Source organism: Anolis carolinensis, chromosome 4 (assembly GCF_035594765.1).
Source record: "Anolis carolinensis isolate JA03-04 chromosome 4, rAnoCar3.1.pri, whole genome shotgun sequence".
Classification (NCBI taxonomy): Eukaryota; Metazoa; Chordata; class Lepidosauria; order Squamata; family Dactyloidae; genus Anolis; species Anolis carolinensis.
Genome location: NC_085844.1, coordinates 138209725 through 138224973, shown reverse-complemented (window position 1 = coordinate 138224973; position 15249 = coordinate 138209725). Strand labels below are relative to the sequence as shown.

At 39.6% G+C, this 15249-nt stretch overlaps 1 protein-coding gene across 2 annotated transcripts in view; it reads right to left on the bottom strand.

The window, feature by feature from the left end:
- Nucleotides 1–15024, bottom strand: part of dtd1 (D-aminoacyl-tRNA deacylase 1) — a 58166-nt gene extending 43142 nt beyond the window's left edge. Inside the window, exons 1-4 of one of the 2 annotated variants that reach the window (XM_062979520.1) lie at nt 14782–15024; nt 3684–3774; nt 2678–2913; nt 801–898 (exon numbers count right to left, since the gene is read on the bottom strand). In XM_062979520.1, coding sequence (XP_062835590.1) covers nt 801–898; nt 2678–2913; nt 3684–3774; nt 14782–14944 — 588 coding nt within the window. In that variant the 5' untranslated portion in view covers nt 14945–15024. Of the gene's footprint in view, nt 1–800; nt 899–2677; nt 2914–3683; nt 3775–5302; nt 5446–14781 lie in introns of those variants that run through there. The other variant, XM_003220036.4, reaches the window with a different exon arrangement.
- Between the last annotated feature and the right edge of the window lie 225 nt (nt 15025–15249).

The following is a 15249-nucleotide window of genomic DNA, read 5'->3' as shown; positions in this document are numbered from 1 at the left end:
TTATTGAACATTCTAATTAAATGCATCTGTCAAAAATCCCCTCTGGGATGACAACACAGTATATGCAACTTTAAAATAAAATGCAAGATACCTTGCGAAAAAACTTGCTCATGGCTATTTGATTAACATTTGTATTCTCCCACCTTGGACATTCTTCCTCTTCCTATCTTCCTCAATCTTAGAATGTATCTGATTTTTTTCATTGTCTAAGACAATGAAAATAGAACTAATTTTCATCAATAATCATTGATTACTAAAGATATGCTGCATTTGTTGGGAGTACCCATTAGATATGACAATTCTTAGCTATTAGTTCATCTAAAATGGAATAGCTTAATAGCATGATTATTTCCATTTAAACAGGTGTTGCACTGCAAACTTCTTTTCAATAATCTTTTAATATCTCACCGAGGGGGTTCAGGGTGGTTTACAACAGATATCAGCAAACATTCAATGCCATGAGAACTTGAGCAAAGACAAAAATTTGAGTTTCAGCTAGTGATTTTATAACCATCCATAACATATAAAACAAGTACTGAAAAGTACAGCAGTAAAGAAGACATCAGAAGTTCAAAGTTAAGTTTCTTCATCAGAATACATAGTCCTCGTATGACCATTTGTCCTCAAAATATTTTTGTATTCTCAAACAGAAAAGAGATTCTCTACAAGTTAGACCTAGAATTATGTTTCTCTGAAAACTGATTAAATGTTATGTAGAATGTAACAAAGATTTAAATATCAGAAAGAGACGTACAAACTCAGAAAAGGCCAGGTGAAGCAAAGCGCTGATGGAAACCTACCTGCTTAGAATCAATGGGAGCTGTAGGAGACTCCAATTCTATGGTCACAGGCCCATCATTCTGGATATGCACTTGCATGTATTCACCAAATTTGCCGTCTAAACAAATTAGAGGGGGAAATTGGGGAAAAAGACACTTACTGAAGAATGAAGGTGGGTTTCCCTTCTGTAACTCACAATATTGCTTTTTTAAAAAAATCAAAAAGTAAACTTCCTGTATTTCATTTTGATATGCAGTTTCCTTTTTAAATGTTCTTCATGATTATGATTCAAACTTGTAAATAACAGTAATAAAAATACACATGATCTTGCTTCATAGGAAATGAACCAGGGCCTTCTCCACCCAGAACAAATTGTTGCTATTTTTGTTGTTGTTGTGTACTTCAAGTCAACTCCAATTTATGACAATTCGATCATAGTATTTTCTTAGAAAGACTTATTCTGAAGTGGTTTGCCATTACCTAACCTTGGGCAGAATAATTATGACTTGCACATGGCCACCCAATGAGTTTCTGTGGCTGAATTCAAACCATGGTCTCACTTCACCACAAAGACCACTATGCTTCATTGGCTCTAAAATAATCAGTTTTTAAAAGACTGGTCCTGAATATAGCTGTGAGGGAATAAAAAAGGCTTGGTTCTGAACTACGCACTACATGTATACAGTATTTAACATGTTCATGTAAAAGGATTTCATTTGACATACTCTTCAGATATTATCTTAGGAACATGTACAGAACTACACAACAAATTGTACTGAATGCAAAGCAGCTGCCATGAAGCTAGGGTTTCAGAAATACATCTAAAACCAATTGGGCATCCAGTGCTAGTTAGAAGTCTTTTGCTTTTCCTTATCTCCTGTTTCTTTTCTTTCAGACATGTTAATGAATACTTTAGGTTAAACATGACAGTGTTATTTAAACATGACAGTGTTATTTAAACAGATCAGTTACAAATAAAATAGGAGAACACTTACAAAGATCGAGAAGATGTCTCTCTGTGAGTGAACTAAGTTACAAACTTGGAACACATGTAAAACTAGATATTTAATTAAATACTGATTACATGATTCATGTAGTCCTATTATTCTTTCCCCTTACTTTTCACTTATAGAAAAACCCAGGCATGGATGGCTTGACACTTGAAAAGTGAATTGGCAGACAGCTATTTAACCTTTTTTTCTACCAGTCATCTGTTTATTCAGTATCTTCTCCAATTGCTTTTCCCTGGAGGAAAACACTTTCAACTTTATTTCTATTCCTAGTATCAAATTAATATGAACATTTACTTTCCTGTAACAGGGATGAATATGTAGTGTATTACCAGAGAATACTGAAAAAATATTTCATTATAAAAGGGGAATTAACTTGCTCTTTTTTTATTTAATCTACCACTTGCCCTATTCTATAAAGGATACAGAAGACAGTATCGCTCAAAGAGCTGGGCTGGAAATACTTCGATTTAGCATAGATAGGTTGAAAGAATAGTATACTACAGAGTGAAACATTCTTATTAATTATACAACATGTCAAATAATTCCATAATGCAATCAAATAAACACTGATGTCATGTGTAGTTAAACAACTGTTCCTTTGATTTTGAAGTCAAGAGTTTTTATCTCTCCTGTCTTAACACAATTTCTGATTAAGGTTGCAGTCTCAATACTACCAACAGTATCACTACAACTATGAGCTTCCTCTGCTATTATCAGTCGGGTTGTAAAACTTGCATCTATATCATGGCTACACCAGGAATAGATGTACCTTCACTTTAAACTAAATGGAGACAAGTTTTCAATTTCCCAAAGACAAGCAGTTTACACTGCATATCAGAATTATTATTTTTTATTCTGAAATCCATAATTTGATTTTGCCTTACCTTTAATGAGCTCTGGCTTATATGTTTTGCGAAGGTGTTCTATAAAGCTGTTATAGAATGACTCTGCTTGGTCTGTAGGCATGGCCATGTGATAGTCTGGCTTGTTTCCTTTCAAGATACATTGAAGAGTAAACTGGCTCACACAAAGCACTTCATACTGCTTGTCCATGACACTTTTAGACCAGTGTTTCCCACTTTCATCTTCAAACACACGCAAGTTTAAAATTTTTCGAACCCTAAGTGTAAAATCAGAAGATATGAATGAGTCCTCTGGAAAGAAAAAAACATTTGTATATATTATGTGTGTCAGCATATCCATAAAATGGAGAAGAAGGATGATACAAACACAGACTCATTGATTCTGAGAATTTGATGCATCAGACTCTCTGTTAACTGGAACTCAAGCAACCAGAAAAAATCAAATAGGTAATACCTTAAATAAAAAACAGATTCTGATAATCCTGATAAAATGTCTACCCAGTAAACTCTCTAACCCAACTGTAACAGTTTTAAGTGTGTTAGTGTGTGTTTTATTCTAAATTACTTGAAGTTAAGTGATATGTAAGTGAAATTCATTAAGTTAAAAAGGTTACTGATTGCCATTTAACTAAAATTGCATACTGCATTCACACAGCTATTTTTATAATACAGTAAACCATTATTACATTGAGTTAGGTTGGTCTTTGTTTGTCCTTATTTGCTTTTTAATTACTGCATTTCAATATTAATATCAAGTCAATACAGAGTTTATGGTATGGTACAATATGGTATGGTGGAGTGCAGTATCAAGTGTAGGCCTATTTTAATAATAACTCTCAAGCAACCAAAAATTACCTTTATCCAGCAATCCATATGGGTGCTGGTTAACTGAGAATCTACTGTCTTTTGATATTCAGGTTAATGAATGTTGAAAATTAAATTTGTATAAGAAACTGTACAATTAAGTAAATGTAAATATGTAACATAAGAACAGTTTAATACTACATACCAATATGTAGTTACTTACATATGTTCAAGCTCTTTCTGAGTGTCTTCCACAGAGATACCCAGTAGCACACAAATGCCTTGTCCAATGGAGCTTACTTGCTCCCCACCAACTGTTGAAGACATTTTGAACATTTTACATTTCCAGAACTTCTGACTTACATTATATAATCTACACAAAAAATACACAGCAGGCTACTGCAGCATGGAAACAAATGGAATCACTGCATTTTCTCTGTCACCCCACTCCCAAACCGGCATGGTCTGCATAGTAGGAAACATGTCTTCCAAATTTCATCCATACGACTCATGTCTAAGTAATTTGGGGTGTGTTTTTTTAGATAATCATACTCAGAACTGGAAGGGGATATATTTAGATATATTAATTGCTTTGGATCAAGAAAACTGTATAATAGGTCTTTTCTATGCCAACGGTTCCTAATTCATTACAAAGAAAGAGAGCTCTGCCAGAAGCATGGAGGAAGCCTTCAGTCATGGATGTGAAGATGTGGCTTCCTCTTCATGATAACTAATACAATTTTGAGAAGGTTTCTTCTGAATAAAGTTTCACCTCTTTAATCTATTTTTGGTGCTAGAGGTCAGATCTGAAGAAATAAGCAAAATAACAGAGAAGACATTGACAGAGCAAACGAGATATGTACTTGTTAGGTCAGAGCCATATACACATCTTGAGTATCCTGAGTATCCAACAAGATATATGTAAGTTGGAAGCATACAAGCAAAGGTACGTATATACATAAAAGTCAAAGTATGCATACGTATGTATGTGTGTGTGTTTATCTCATCTATGCTGACGATCGTGCCATCTCCACTCAAGCAGGGAACTTTGAAATGGTTAAACGGGAGCTCTCCAAAGCTTTAGGTGCCCTTACTGCCTATTACAGAGAAAACCAGCTGATTCCTAATCCATATGCTTTTCATCTTAAGAACAAACAAGCATCTCGAACTCTGAGGATCACCTGGGAAGGAATCCACTGGAGCACTGCAGCACACCAAAATACCTGGGAGCCACTCTAATCCATGCTCTGACTCATAAGAAGCACTGCTTGAATATCAAGCAAAAAGTGGGTGCTAGAAATAATATCATATGAAAGCTGGGGATCACAACCAGATACAGTGAAGATATCTGCCCTTGCGTTTTGCCACTCTGCTGCTGAATAAGCATGTCCAGTGTGGAATACATCACACCACGTTAAAACAGTGGATGTGGCTCTTAATGAGACATGCTGCATTATCACAGGATGTCTACATCCCACACCACTGGAGAAATTATACTGTTTACACGGTATTACAACACCTGACATTGATCGGGAGCCAGCAATGAAAGAACCAAGGCTTAGACCTCTCTGGCTCATCCTCTGTTTGGATAGCATGCCAACATCTTAAATCAAGAAACAGCTTCCTAAGGTCTACAGAGATACTCTCAGGAATGGTAGGAGTTGAAGTCCAAAACACCTGGCCCATGCCTGGCCTAGGCAAATGTCCATAGGCCTTTTGAAGGCCCCTGCTAACCCTCTCCACACTTCCCCTACAGCCCAGCGAATGATTTGTCACATCTCAAAAAATTCCTCATAGCACTATGGAAGGATGTGGCAAGCAGGCGTTCCCAACACAAGGCACCTGTCACGCTGGCCTTAGCGACGCGCTGGATGATGGCCTTCATGGTGATCCGCCGGCAAAAGAAAAAAGCCGGTGAAGCTCCTCTCCCGGAACTTCCGTCACAGACAGGAAACGGAAGCATAGAGCCATTCCAAAATAGATTCCACTCGGTTCCCAACTTCCGAGTTCCATCCCTGTCTTCATACCCTTAAGCCTTCTCCGGGCGGAAGTGGAAACCACGCAGGGATTGGAAGGCAACTGCGTGCGTGGTCTTTTTCTTTCCGAGCTTTCCCGCTTCTCCCCATAGGCCAGGTTTAAAGGTGACGTGTTCGCATGCACGTCAGCGGAGAAATGGGCTTGGCAAGCCATGAACGATGACCGGTAGAGTTGCACTAGTCAACGAGGAGGGTTGGCGGCCATTCACTTTTGCCTACAGCCCATTACCCCGTGAAAGCAGCACTGAAGGGCCTTCCACACAGTCACATAACCCAGGATACCAAGGCAGAAAATCCCACAATATCTGCTTTGAACTGAGTTGTCTGCGGCCCCTTCCACACAGCTGAATAATATTCCACAATATCTGATTTGAACTGGGATATATGGCACCGTGGACTCAGATATTGTGGGATTTTCTGCCTTTATATTCTGGGTTGTATGGCTGTGTGGGAAGGGTCCCAAGTCCACACTGCCACATATTCCAGTTTAAAGCAGATAGTGTGGGATTTTATTCAGCTGTGTGGAAAAGGCCTGAGTTAACACTATGAAACACGATTTTTTGTTCCTGGGTTATAGATGTCATTTCCTAATTGGTTCTATCATCAAAACATAGAAACACTTTGTTTTTGCGGGACCTCCTGCAGCACATTTTGCTCTAGTTTTGGAATTAATATCTCATCCAGCCCCCGATGGCGCAGCAGATTAAACCGCTGAGCTGCTGAACTTGCTGACGAAAGGTCAGTGGTTCAAATCCAGGGAGTGGGGGTTAGCCTCAGCTTCTGACAACCTAACAGTTTGAAAGCATGCAAATGTGAGATCAATAGTTACCGCTTCTGTGGGAAGGTAACGGCACTCCATGCGGTCATGCCGGCCACATGACCTTTGAGGTGTCTATGGACAATTCCAGCTTTTCAGTTTAGAAAAGATGAGCACCAGCCCCCAGAGTCGGACATGACTAGACTTAAAGTCAGGGGAAAACCTTTACCTTTACCTATCTCATCCAGTCTCAACCAATTGAACATAGGGTTGCTGTGAGTTTTCTGGGATGTATGGCCATGTTCCAGAAGCATTCTCTTCTGACGTTTCACCTACATCTATGACAGGCATCCTCAAAGGTTGTGGGGATTGTTGGAAACTAAGCAAGTGAGGTTTATATATCCATGGAAGGTCCAGGGTGGAAGAGAGAATTCTTGCCTGTAGGGCAGTGTGAATGTTGCAATTAATCACCTTGATTAGCATTGAAAAGCCTTGCAGCTTCAAATCCTAGTTGCCTCCTGCCTGGGGGGGGACCCTTTGTTGAGAGGTGTTACCTGGCCCTGATTGTTTCATGTTTGGAATTCCCATTTTCAGTGTGTTGTGTTTTATTTACCGTCATTGGTTTTAGAGTTTTGTAATACTGGTAGCCAGATTTTGTTCATTTCCATAGTTTCCTCCTTTCTGTTAAAATTGTCCACAATGAGCTGTGTGTGTTGGAGGAATACATTATGGAGAATGTGCTTGCATACTCCTAGAGACAAGGGTCCTCAAGCTGGTCACCATTAAAGTTACTTAAACAGACTTTTCCCTCCTATTTTTGTGGTTTTTCAGCTTTGGTGCCTGCAAAATGGGATCCTGCATGATGTAGCACTATGAACTTTGAACTACGACTCTGAAAGATCATGCTCAGAACCACAGAAACCCACTGGGTGACCCTAAGCAAGTACATATCTAGCAATGGCAAAACTCTTCTGAAGAAAACCTGACAAGAAATCCATGGAATACATTTGGCATAAGTTGGAGTCAACCTGAAAGCACCATACAACACCAAAGCTTGCAAATGGAAATGCCTGCTTCGTAGTTATCTGTCATCTTTACCTTTCCCTCACTCCAGGCCTCTCAGAATGCGAAGAGATATAATTACAAAGCAAAGGTGGCTACAAGTTAAATGCTTCATTTTATAGCTGTATTTAAGATATTGGGCAAACTTTCTTTATATCCTTAAAGATTTCTTTTGTGAGGTGTTCTGTGAGTGAATGTGTCCACCATGGCTACCATTTCATAAATGACATTCCCTTGCTATTTTTTTACTGCCACCACAGACTCTTCTTGAAATGCTACAGAACACTTGAACCAGACATTGTATTAATGCATTTAAAATTTTATACCAGTTAAGAAAGGTAAATCATTGGGTTGCTGTGAGCTTTCCAGGCTGTATGGCCATGATCCAGAAGCATTCTCTCCTGATATTTCACACACGTCTATGGCAGGAATCCTCAGAAGTTGTGACCTCACAATTTCTGAGGATGCCTGCCATCAATGTGAGCGAAACAACAGGATGCTGCTGGAACATGGCCATACAGCCCAGAAAACTCACAACAACCCAGTGATTTTGGCCATGAAAGCCTTCGACAACACAGTGAATCATTCACTTGCTGACTGACTTTGGTTTTACAACAAAAAAAATCACAAAACCATGTTTTTGAAAATGTTTTATGTCAGATTGGCCAAAGAGAAAATGAGGAATGAACCTTGGAACTTTGTTTCTTCTTTTCTTCCAGAGTCCAATTCAATATGGTTAGCATACCAGAGAGATAAATGAGTCACAAGATGAAAGGGAAGGATTTCTAGTCTGCCTTGTTTTCTAGGCATCATATATTACGCACAAGAAGTTTCAAACACGAACCAGAAAAATATAGTCAAAGACCAATTCACTTTTCAGAAATGAGAACAATTCAAATCCATGGCAATCCTTCCAGAGGAAATGGAAGAAACCCACTGAGTTTTTAAGAGGAACTGTTGGCAGTTCACACAACTTAGTTCAAAATTTGGTATTGTGCATTAAAATAGATAATTCCATTCTTCAGCCTAAAACATCTTGATAGTAGTATGCATTCTTCAATAAAGGATGTCATTTTAGATACAATGGAGGTTACTTATTCAGACAAATTTATTTTTCTTTTTTTGCACCATCATCAAAAAAGGATTGCAAGTAATTATATAAACGAGTTGTGTAAGGCACAAAGTTTGGTTTATATCTCACTACTGTTGTGACTTGAAAACCTGTCCCCGGTTTTCCATACATAGTGGTTTCTGTTACACTGTCTTCTGAAGCAATTGTGCCAAACTCCAGCGTCTTATCTAAAAGCAAGAAGGAGGGGAAGAGTTTGTGTTTATAAGAGTTTGTGAGAAAGATTATTTAAAAGAAACATCTAAATGAAAACATTACAATATAAATGTATAGGATTAAACATATTTGAGCCAAGTTACTGATCATTACCATGGTTTACATATATGAAGGCACCTAAAATAACTATCACACCTGATGTTATAATGGCAGCAAAAGGTGGCCTTTTCTCTTTTGATTTTAATTTGAGGAAATATGTTCAAGCTGCATTATATGGCAATGTAGATCTATCCATGGTCTTTTAAATTAACAGCGTTCCAGAAAACCTGTGTCTGCACTCAGCCTTGTGAACATGGGATGTGTACTCTATATACCTTGACAATAATTCCCTTGGTAAAAGACAGAAACAACTCATCACCATGATGAGCTTAGTCAGCAAGCTATTAATATTACTAGCATACTCAAGAAGAAAGTCTTTTGTTACTGTCAACCCTCTACATAACTTGAATAACAATAATATACTTTACTAGTTGTGCCCAGCCACATGTTGCTGTGGCGAAGTATGGTGGTATGGGAAATAAAGTATTGAGGAATTGGTGGTAGTTAAGGTAAAGGTTTTCCCCTGATGTTAAGTCCAGTCATGTCTGACTCTGTGGGTAGGTGCTCATCTCCATTTCTAAGCCGAAAAGCCGGCATTGTCCGTAGACTCCTCCAAGGTCATGTGGGATGACTGCATGGAGCGGCGTTACCTTCCCGCCGGAGAAGTACCTATTGATGCACTCACATTTGCATGTTTTTGAACTTCTGGGTTGGCAGAAGCTGGGGCTAACAGTGGGGGCTCTCTCCGCTCTCCCAATTCAAACCTTTCGGCCCAGAAGTTCGGCAGCTCAGCGCTTTAACACGCTGCGCCATCAGGGGATATTATTTCCTAAAGGTTGTGAATATACAATATTTCTGATTGGGTTTTTTTTGTCTGTTGGAGGCAAGTGTGAATGCTGCAATTAGAAAAAATGATTAGGATGTAATGGCCTTGCAGCTTTAAAGCCTGGCTGTTTCCTCCCAGAGTGATTTTTTTGTTGGGAGGTGTTAGCTGGCCCTGATTGTTTCCTGTCTGGAATTCCCTTGTTTTCAGAGTGGTGTTGTTTGCGATATTTTATGTGCTTCTACTGTCTGTGGCCCTGAGAAAACAGAGGATTTTCCAGACTTTGATGATGGGAATATTTTGTTGGGAGGTGTTAGCTGGCCCTGATTGTTTCCTGTGTGGAATTCCCCTGTTTTCAGAGTGTTGTTCTTTATTTAGTGTTCTGATTTTAGAGATTGTATTGTTCTGTTTTATTATACCACATTAATTTTTATATATTCTGATTTTAGTGTTTTTGAATACTTGGAACCAGATTGTATTCATTTTCACGGTTGACCGCAACACAATAATAATAATAATAATAATAATAATAATAATAATGACTTTGGTAATACACAGTGCTTCACTCCCTTCTCAGCTTCCTTTCTGAAATAATCCTTTCTTGGGAGGTGTTAGCTGGCCCTGATTGTTTCCTTTGTGGAATTTCCAATTTCCTTGCTTTCAGACTTTTGATCTTTATTTACTGTCCTGGTTTTAGAGATTATATTGTTCTGCATTATTCTATCCCAGTAATTATTTCATATTAAAGTAGAATCTCACTTATCCAACATTCGCTTATACAATGTTCTGGATTATCCAACGCAGTCTGCCTTTTCATATGCAATGTTTTTGTAGTCAGTGTTTTAAATTCATTGTGATATTTTAGTGGTAAATTTGTAAATACAGTACAGTAGAGTCTCACTTATCCAACATAAACGGGCTGGCAGAATGTTGGATAAGTGAATATGTTGGATAATAAGGAAGGATTAAGGAAAAGCCTATTAAACATCAAATTAGGTTATGATTTTACAAATGAAGCACCAAAACATTGTGTTAGACAACAAATTTGGCAGAAAAAGTAGTTCAATACACAGTAACGCTATGTAGTAATTACTGTATTTATGAATTTAGCACCAAAATATCATGATATATTGAAAACATTGACTACAAAAATGCGCTGGATAATCCAGAACGTTGGATAAGCGAGTGTTGGATAAGTGAGACTCTACTGTAATTACTACATAGCATTACTGCGCATGGAACTACTTTTTCTGTCAAATTTGTTGTATAATGTGATGTTTTGGTGCTTAATTTGTATAACGATTAACTAATTTGATGTTTAATCGGCTTTTCCTGAATCCCTTCTTATTATCCAACATGTTCACTTATCCTGCCGGCCTGTTTATGTTGGATAAGTGAGACTCTACTGTATACTGATAATCTTACATTATCTGCTTAGTACTGGATTATATGAGGCCCCTTCTTCATAGCTGTATAAAATTCACACTGAAGTGGATTATATAGTAGTGTGGAGTCAAGATAATCCAGTGCAAAGTAGATAATATAAGATTATAAATGGGTTATATAGCTGTGTGGAAGGGCCTTGAGTCTACACTGCCGTATAATCCAGTGCAAATTAGATAATCTGTGGAAGAAGCCTAAGTGAGGCCTAAATCTGCCTGTCCCCTAACTGAACCCTGGCTGTCCCTTGGTTGCTAGGAGACCAAGTGGGCAGAGATTAGCCCTCTAAACTGGCAGCAATTGGATAAAAAAAATTATTGCTCTCCCTCTAATTAGGACTTTATTTTTCTTTTCTTTTTGCTGTATCAACCTAGAGACATGGATGATGGGTTGTGTTGTCAAATTTCGAGGTTGGGGGGCCTGTAGTTTTGTTATTTTGTGAGTCGCCGTGATGCCATCACTCATTAATATATATAGATTGATATTCCACTGTATCTCCCAGATGGGACTCAGGGCGGATTACAGTACACACATATGGGAAGCATCCAATGCTGTTATACAATTAATAAGAACAGACAATACACAAACAGAGATAAAGGCATTTCCCATCTTACTTCTGGCATCTTGGAGGATGTGCTCGACTCCGGCCATTTGGGGGGGGGGGGGGGGGGGAGTTTGTGCTGTTGCTCCATCTTCCATGCCAAGGAGCTTTTTGTCATCCTTAGATGTTCTCCTGATCCATGTCCTTAAGGGCGCCTTAATTACCTCCCTGCTAAAAGCGGTACCTATTTATCTACTCACATTTCTGCTTTCGATCTGCAGGTGAGATGGGGCTGACGGCAGGCGCTCATAGAATCATAGAATTGGAAAAGACCTCATGGGCCATCCAGTCCAACTCCCTGCCAAGAAGCAGGAAATTGCATTTAAAGCACCCCCGACAGATGGCCATCCAGCCTCTGCTTAAAAGCCTACAAAGAAGGAGCTTCCACCAGTCCGGGGGAGAGTGTTCCACTGCCAAACAGCTCTCACAGTGAGGAAGTTCTTCCTGATGTTCAGGTGGAATCTCCTTTCCTGTAGTTTGAAGCCATTGTTCCACGTCCTGGTCTCCAGGGCAGCAGAAAACAAACCTGCTCCCTCCACCCTATGACTTCCCCTCACATATTTATACATGGCCATCATGTCTCCTCTCAGCCTTCTCTTCTGCAGGCTAAACATGCCCAGTTCTTTAAGCCGCTCCTCATAAGGCTTGTTTTCCAGACCCTTGATCTGTTTAGTCGCCCTCCTCTGGACACATTCCAGCTTGTCAACATCTCCCTTCAATTGCGTTGCCCAGAATTGGACACAGTATTCCAGGTGTGGTCTGACCAAGGTAGAAGAGAGGAGTAGCATGACTTCCCTGGATCTAGACACTATACTCCTATTGATGCAGGCCAAAATCCCGTTGGCTTTTTTAGCAGCTGCATCACATTGTTGGCTCATGTTTAACTTCATTTTGTTAGTTTTGGCCCATCTCTCTAGTCTGTTAAGCTCGTTTTGAATTCTGCTCCTGTCTTCTGGAGTGTTAGCTATCCCTCCCAGTTTGGTGTCGACCCGGGCTCAAATTGCTGACCTTTTGATAGGCATGATTTTCTGCAGCTTAGCAGTTTAGCCCACTGTGCTAAACTGCATATATATGATTATATATTAGTAAATAACAACATTGGGCACCCTCCCCTTTGCCTCATCAAAAAACTGTGCCTGGGAGACAAAATGTCAACAGACTAAAAAGGCACTTCCTATATTGGAACTGCTTTCTGTAGTTTTCTGGTATAAAGCTCTACACCTATTTTTTTTGGCCAGTCAAACCTCTGTGAGTTGGAAAGAAGTTTTTTGTTAGCTGTCTACCATCTTGCTCAAACAATTATATTTAGTCGAATTTTAAGAGTTTAAAGAACTTAGGCTGTTAAAGTTTGGGATGTATTGTGTCTGTTTATTTAAGTTGTCATTTAATTGTTATTGGGTCTGTTTTTTTTAATTTGTTATTCGTTATTACTGGCATTGAATGTTTAACCAATGTGTTTTATTTTTGCAGGAAACCGCTCTAAATCCCAGGCTGGAAGACGCCAAACTTTGAAGCTGCAAGGCCATTCAATGCTGGCCAATTGCACCATTCACACCTGCCTGCAACAGACATGAGTTTTTTCACCCACCCTGGACCTTCCAGATATATACAGTAGAGTCTCACTTATCCAACACTCGCTTATCCAATGTTCTGGATTATCCAACGCATTTTTGTAGTCAATGTTTTCAATACATCATGATATTTTGGAGCTAAATTCGTAAATACAGTAAGTACTACATAGCATTACTGCATATTGAACTACTTTTTCTGTCAAATTTGTTGTTAAACATGATGTTTTGGTGCTTAATTTGTAAAATCATAACCTAATTTGATGTGTAATATGCTTTTCCTTAGTCCCTCCTTATTATCCAACATATTCACTTATCCAACGTTCTGCCGGCCCGTTTATGTTGGATAAGTGAGACTCTACTGTAAATCCCATTTGCATAGTTTTCCAGCAGACCTCACAACTTCTGAGGATGGCTGTGATAGATGTAGGCAAGACAGCAAGAGAGAATGGTTCTGGAACATGACCATACAACCCAGAAAACTCACAGCAACCCAGCCAGTAGGCTGTTAGGAATTGTGGGAGTTGAAGTCCAAAACACCTGGAGGGCCAAAGTTTGCCCGTGCCTGATTTGCACTGTAGAATCAATGTAGTTTGACACCACTTTAACTGCTATTGCTCATGCTATGAATTGAATTGTTTATTGTACCAGCAATATGCCATGACATTTGATAATATATAACCTTTAAAAGTACAATAAGTACTTTCCAATATAAATATTAAAACTTAGTCCATATACTGGCTCTTTAAAATTACAGTAGCAGTGATGTGATAACAATACAATGTTTGATTTGTATCATCCCAAACTATCTCCATTTCAATTTCTAGCCTCCACTGTGGACTTTACAAATTTAGCTCTGATTTTTTTGGGCTGCAACTGCAAATATGGCAGCCTTTAATGTTATGTTTTTGGAATAATCCGCTAACAAGTCCCAGATAACTCTACTGTCCTCCACCCAAAGATATTATTCCCATCTTACATTACTCACCCCTACTCATCAGACGTATGCATTTTATCCATTAGGCCTATTTTCAAAAGCGAGTTGCGCCAGCCCGCCCATCTATGCCTAAAAATTGACTTTATTACAGGCTCATTGATGGTTGGTTTGAGATTGTTTTTATTCTATCACAACTGCCATGTTGTTTATAATTGTTGTTTTATTATACTGTATACGTATTTTAATGTGATTATAGTCTATGATGTTGACCAGGCTTGTCCCCTTGGGGAGATGAAGGTGGGATACAAAAATAAAATAATAATAATAATAATAATAATAATGATGATATAACTGATCTATTGTTGATGCTATAGATGCAGGGAGATGCCTTTCAGTGAAGGATTAGGCTTCTTTGGAAGACAGGCCTAAAGACCTTGCAAAACTAAAAATCCCATGATTCCCTAGCACGGGGCCATGGCAATGGGTGTGATGTCTCAGCAGTGTAGATTCGCCCACAGAGAACACGGCAAAGATCCCAGTCAATTCAGCTCCTTGCACACAAAGGCAGCGATTCCCAAACTCTGGCCCTTCAGGTTTTTTCAGACTTCAACTCCCAGAAGCCCCAGCTGCCTTGGCCAATGCTGAGGGATCCTGGGAGGTGAAGTCCAAATGCTGCCCTAAGGCAAGGAGTCACTCGGCCGACCAAAACCCACCTGGCTGCGAGGACTGCTGTTCTTCGTCCTCTTCCTTCTTCTCAAATTTGTCCCCCCTCCTCAAGAACCTGAAGGACTGGAGGGCGACCCAGCCGAAGACGGTCCACGTCCCGACGGTATACACAAGGGCAGCGCGGCGGCTCCAGACAGTGGCGCTGGCCATGCTGCGAAAGCTCGCCCTTTACGTTTCCCCTTCGGCAAGAGGAGGGTGGGGGAGAGACGCCACTCAAAATGTAACTTGCTTCTCCATTGGCTGACTTTGCCGCTCTAGTTCTTGTCTTTCGAGCAACGCCCTTCTCCATTGGCCAATTCTCAAGCCAACCGGATTCTGTGCCACACAGCGAAGTCACAGTCTGTTATCGAGAGGGCAATTCTTACTGGGCAGCAGCTTTGCGTCTTCGCCCCGCCCACCAGGAACAGGCTAAACCCCCTCCAGCAAGGAATCGTGCCGCTCATCGATGAACACGA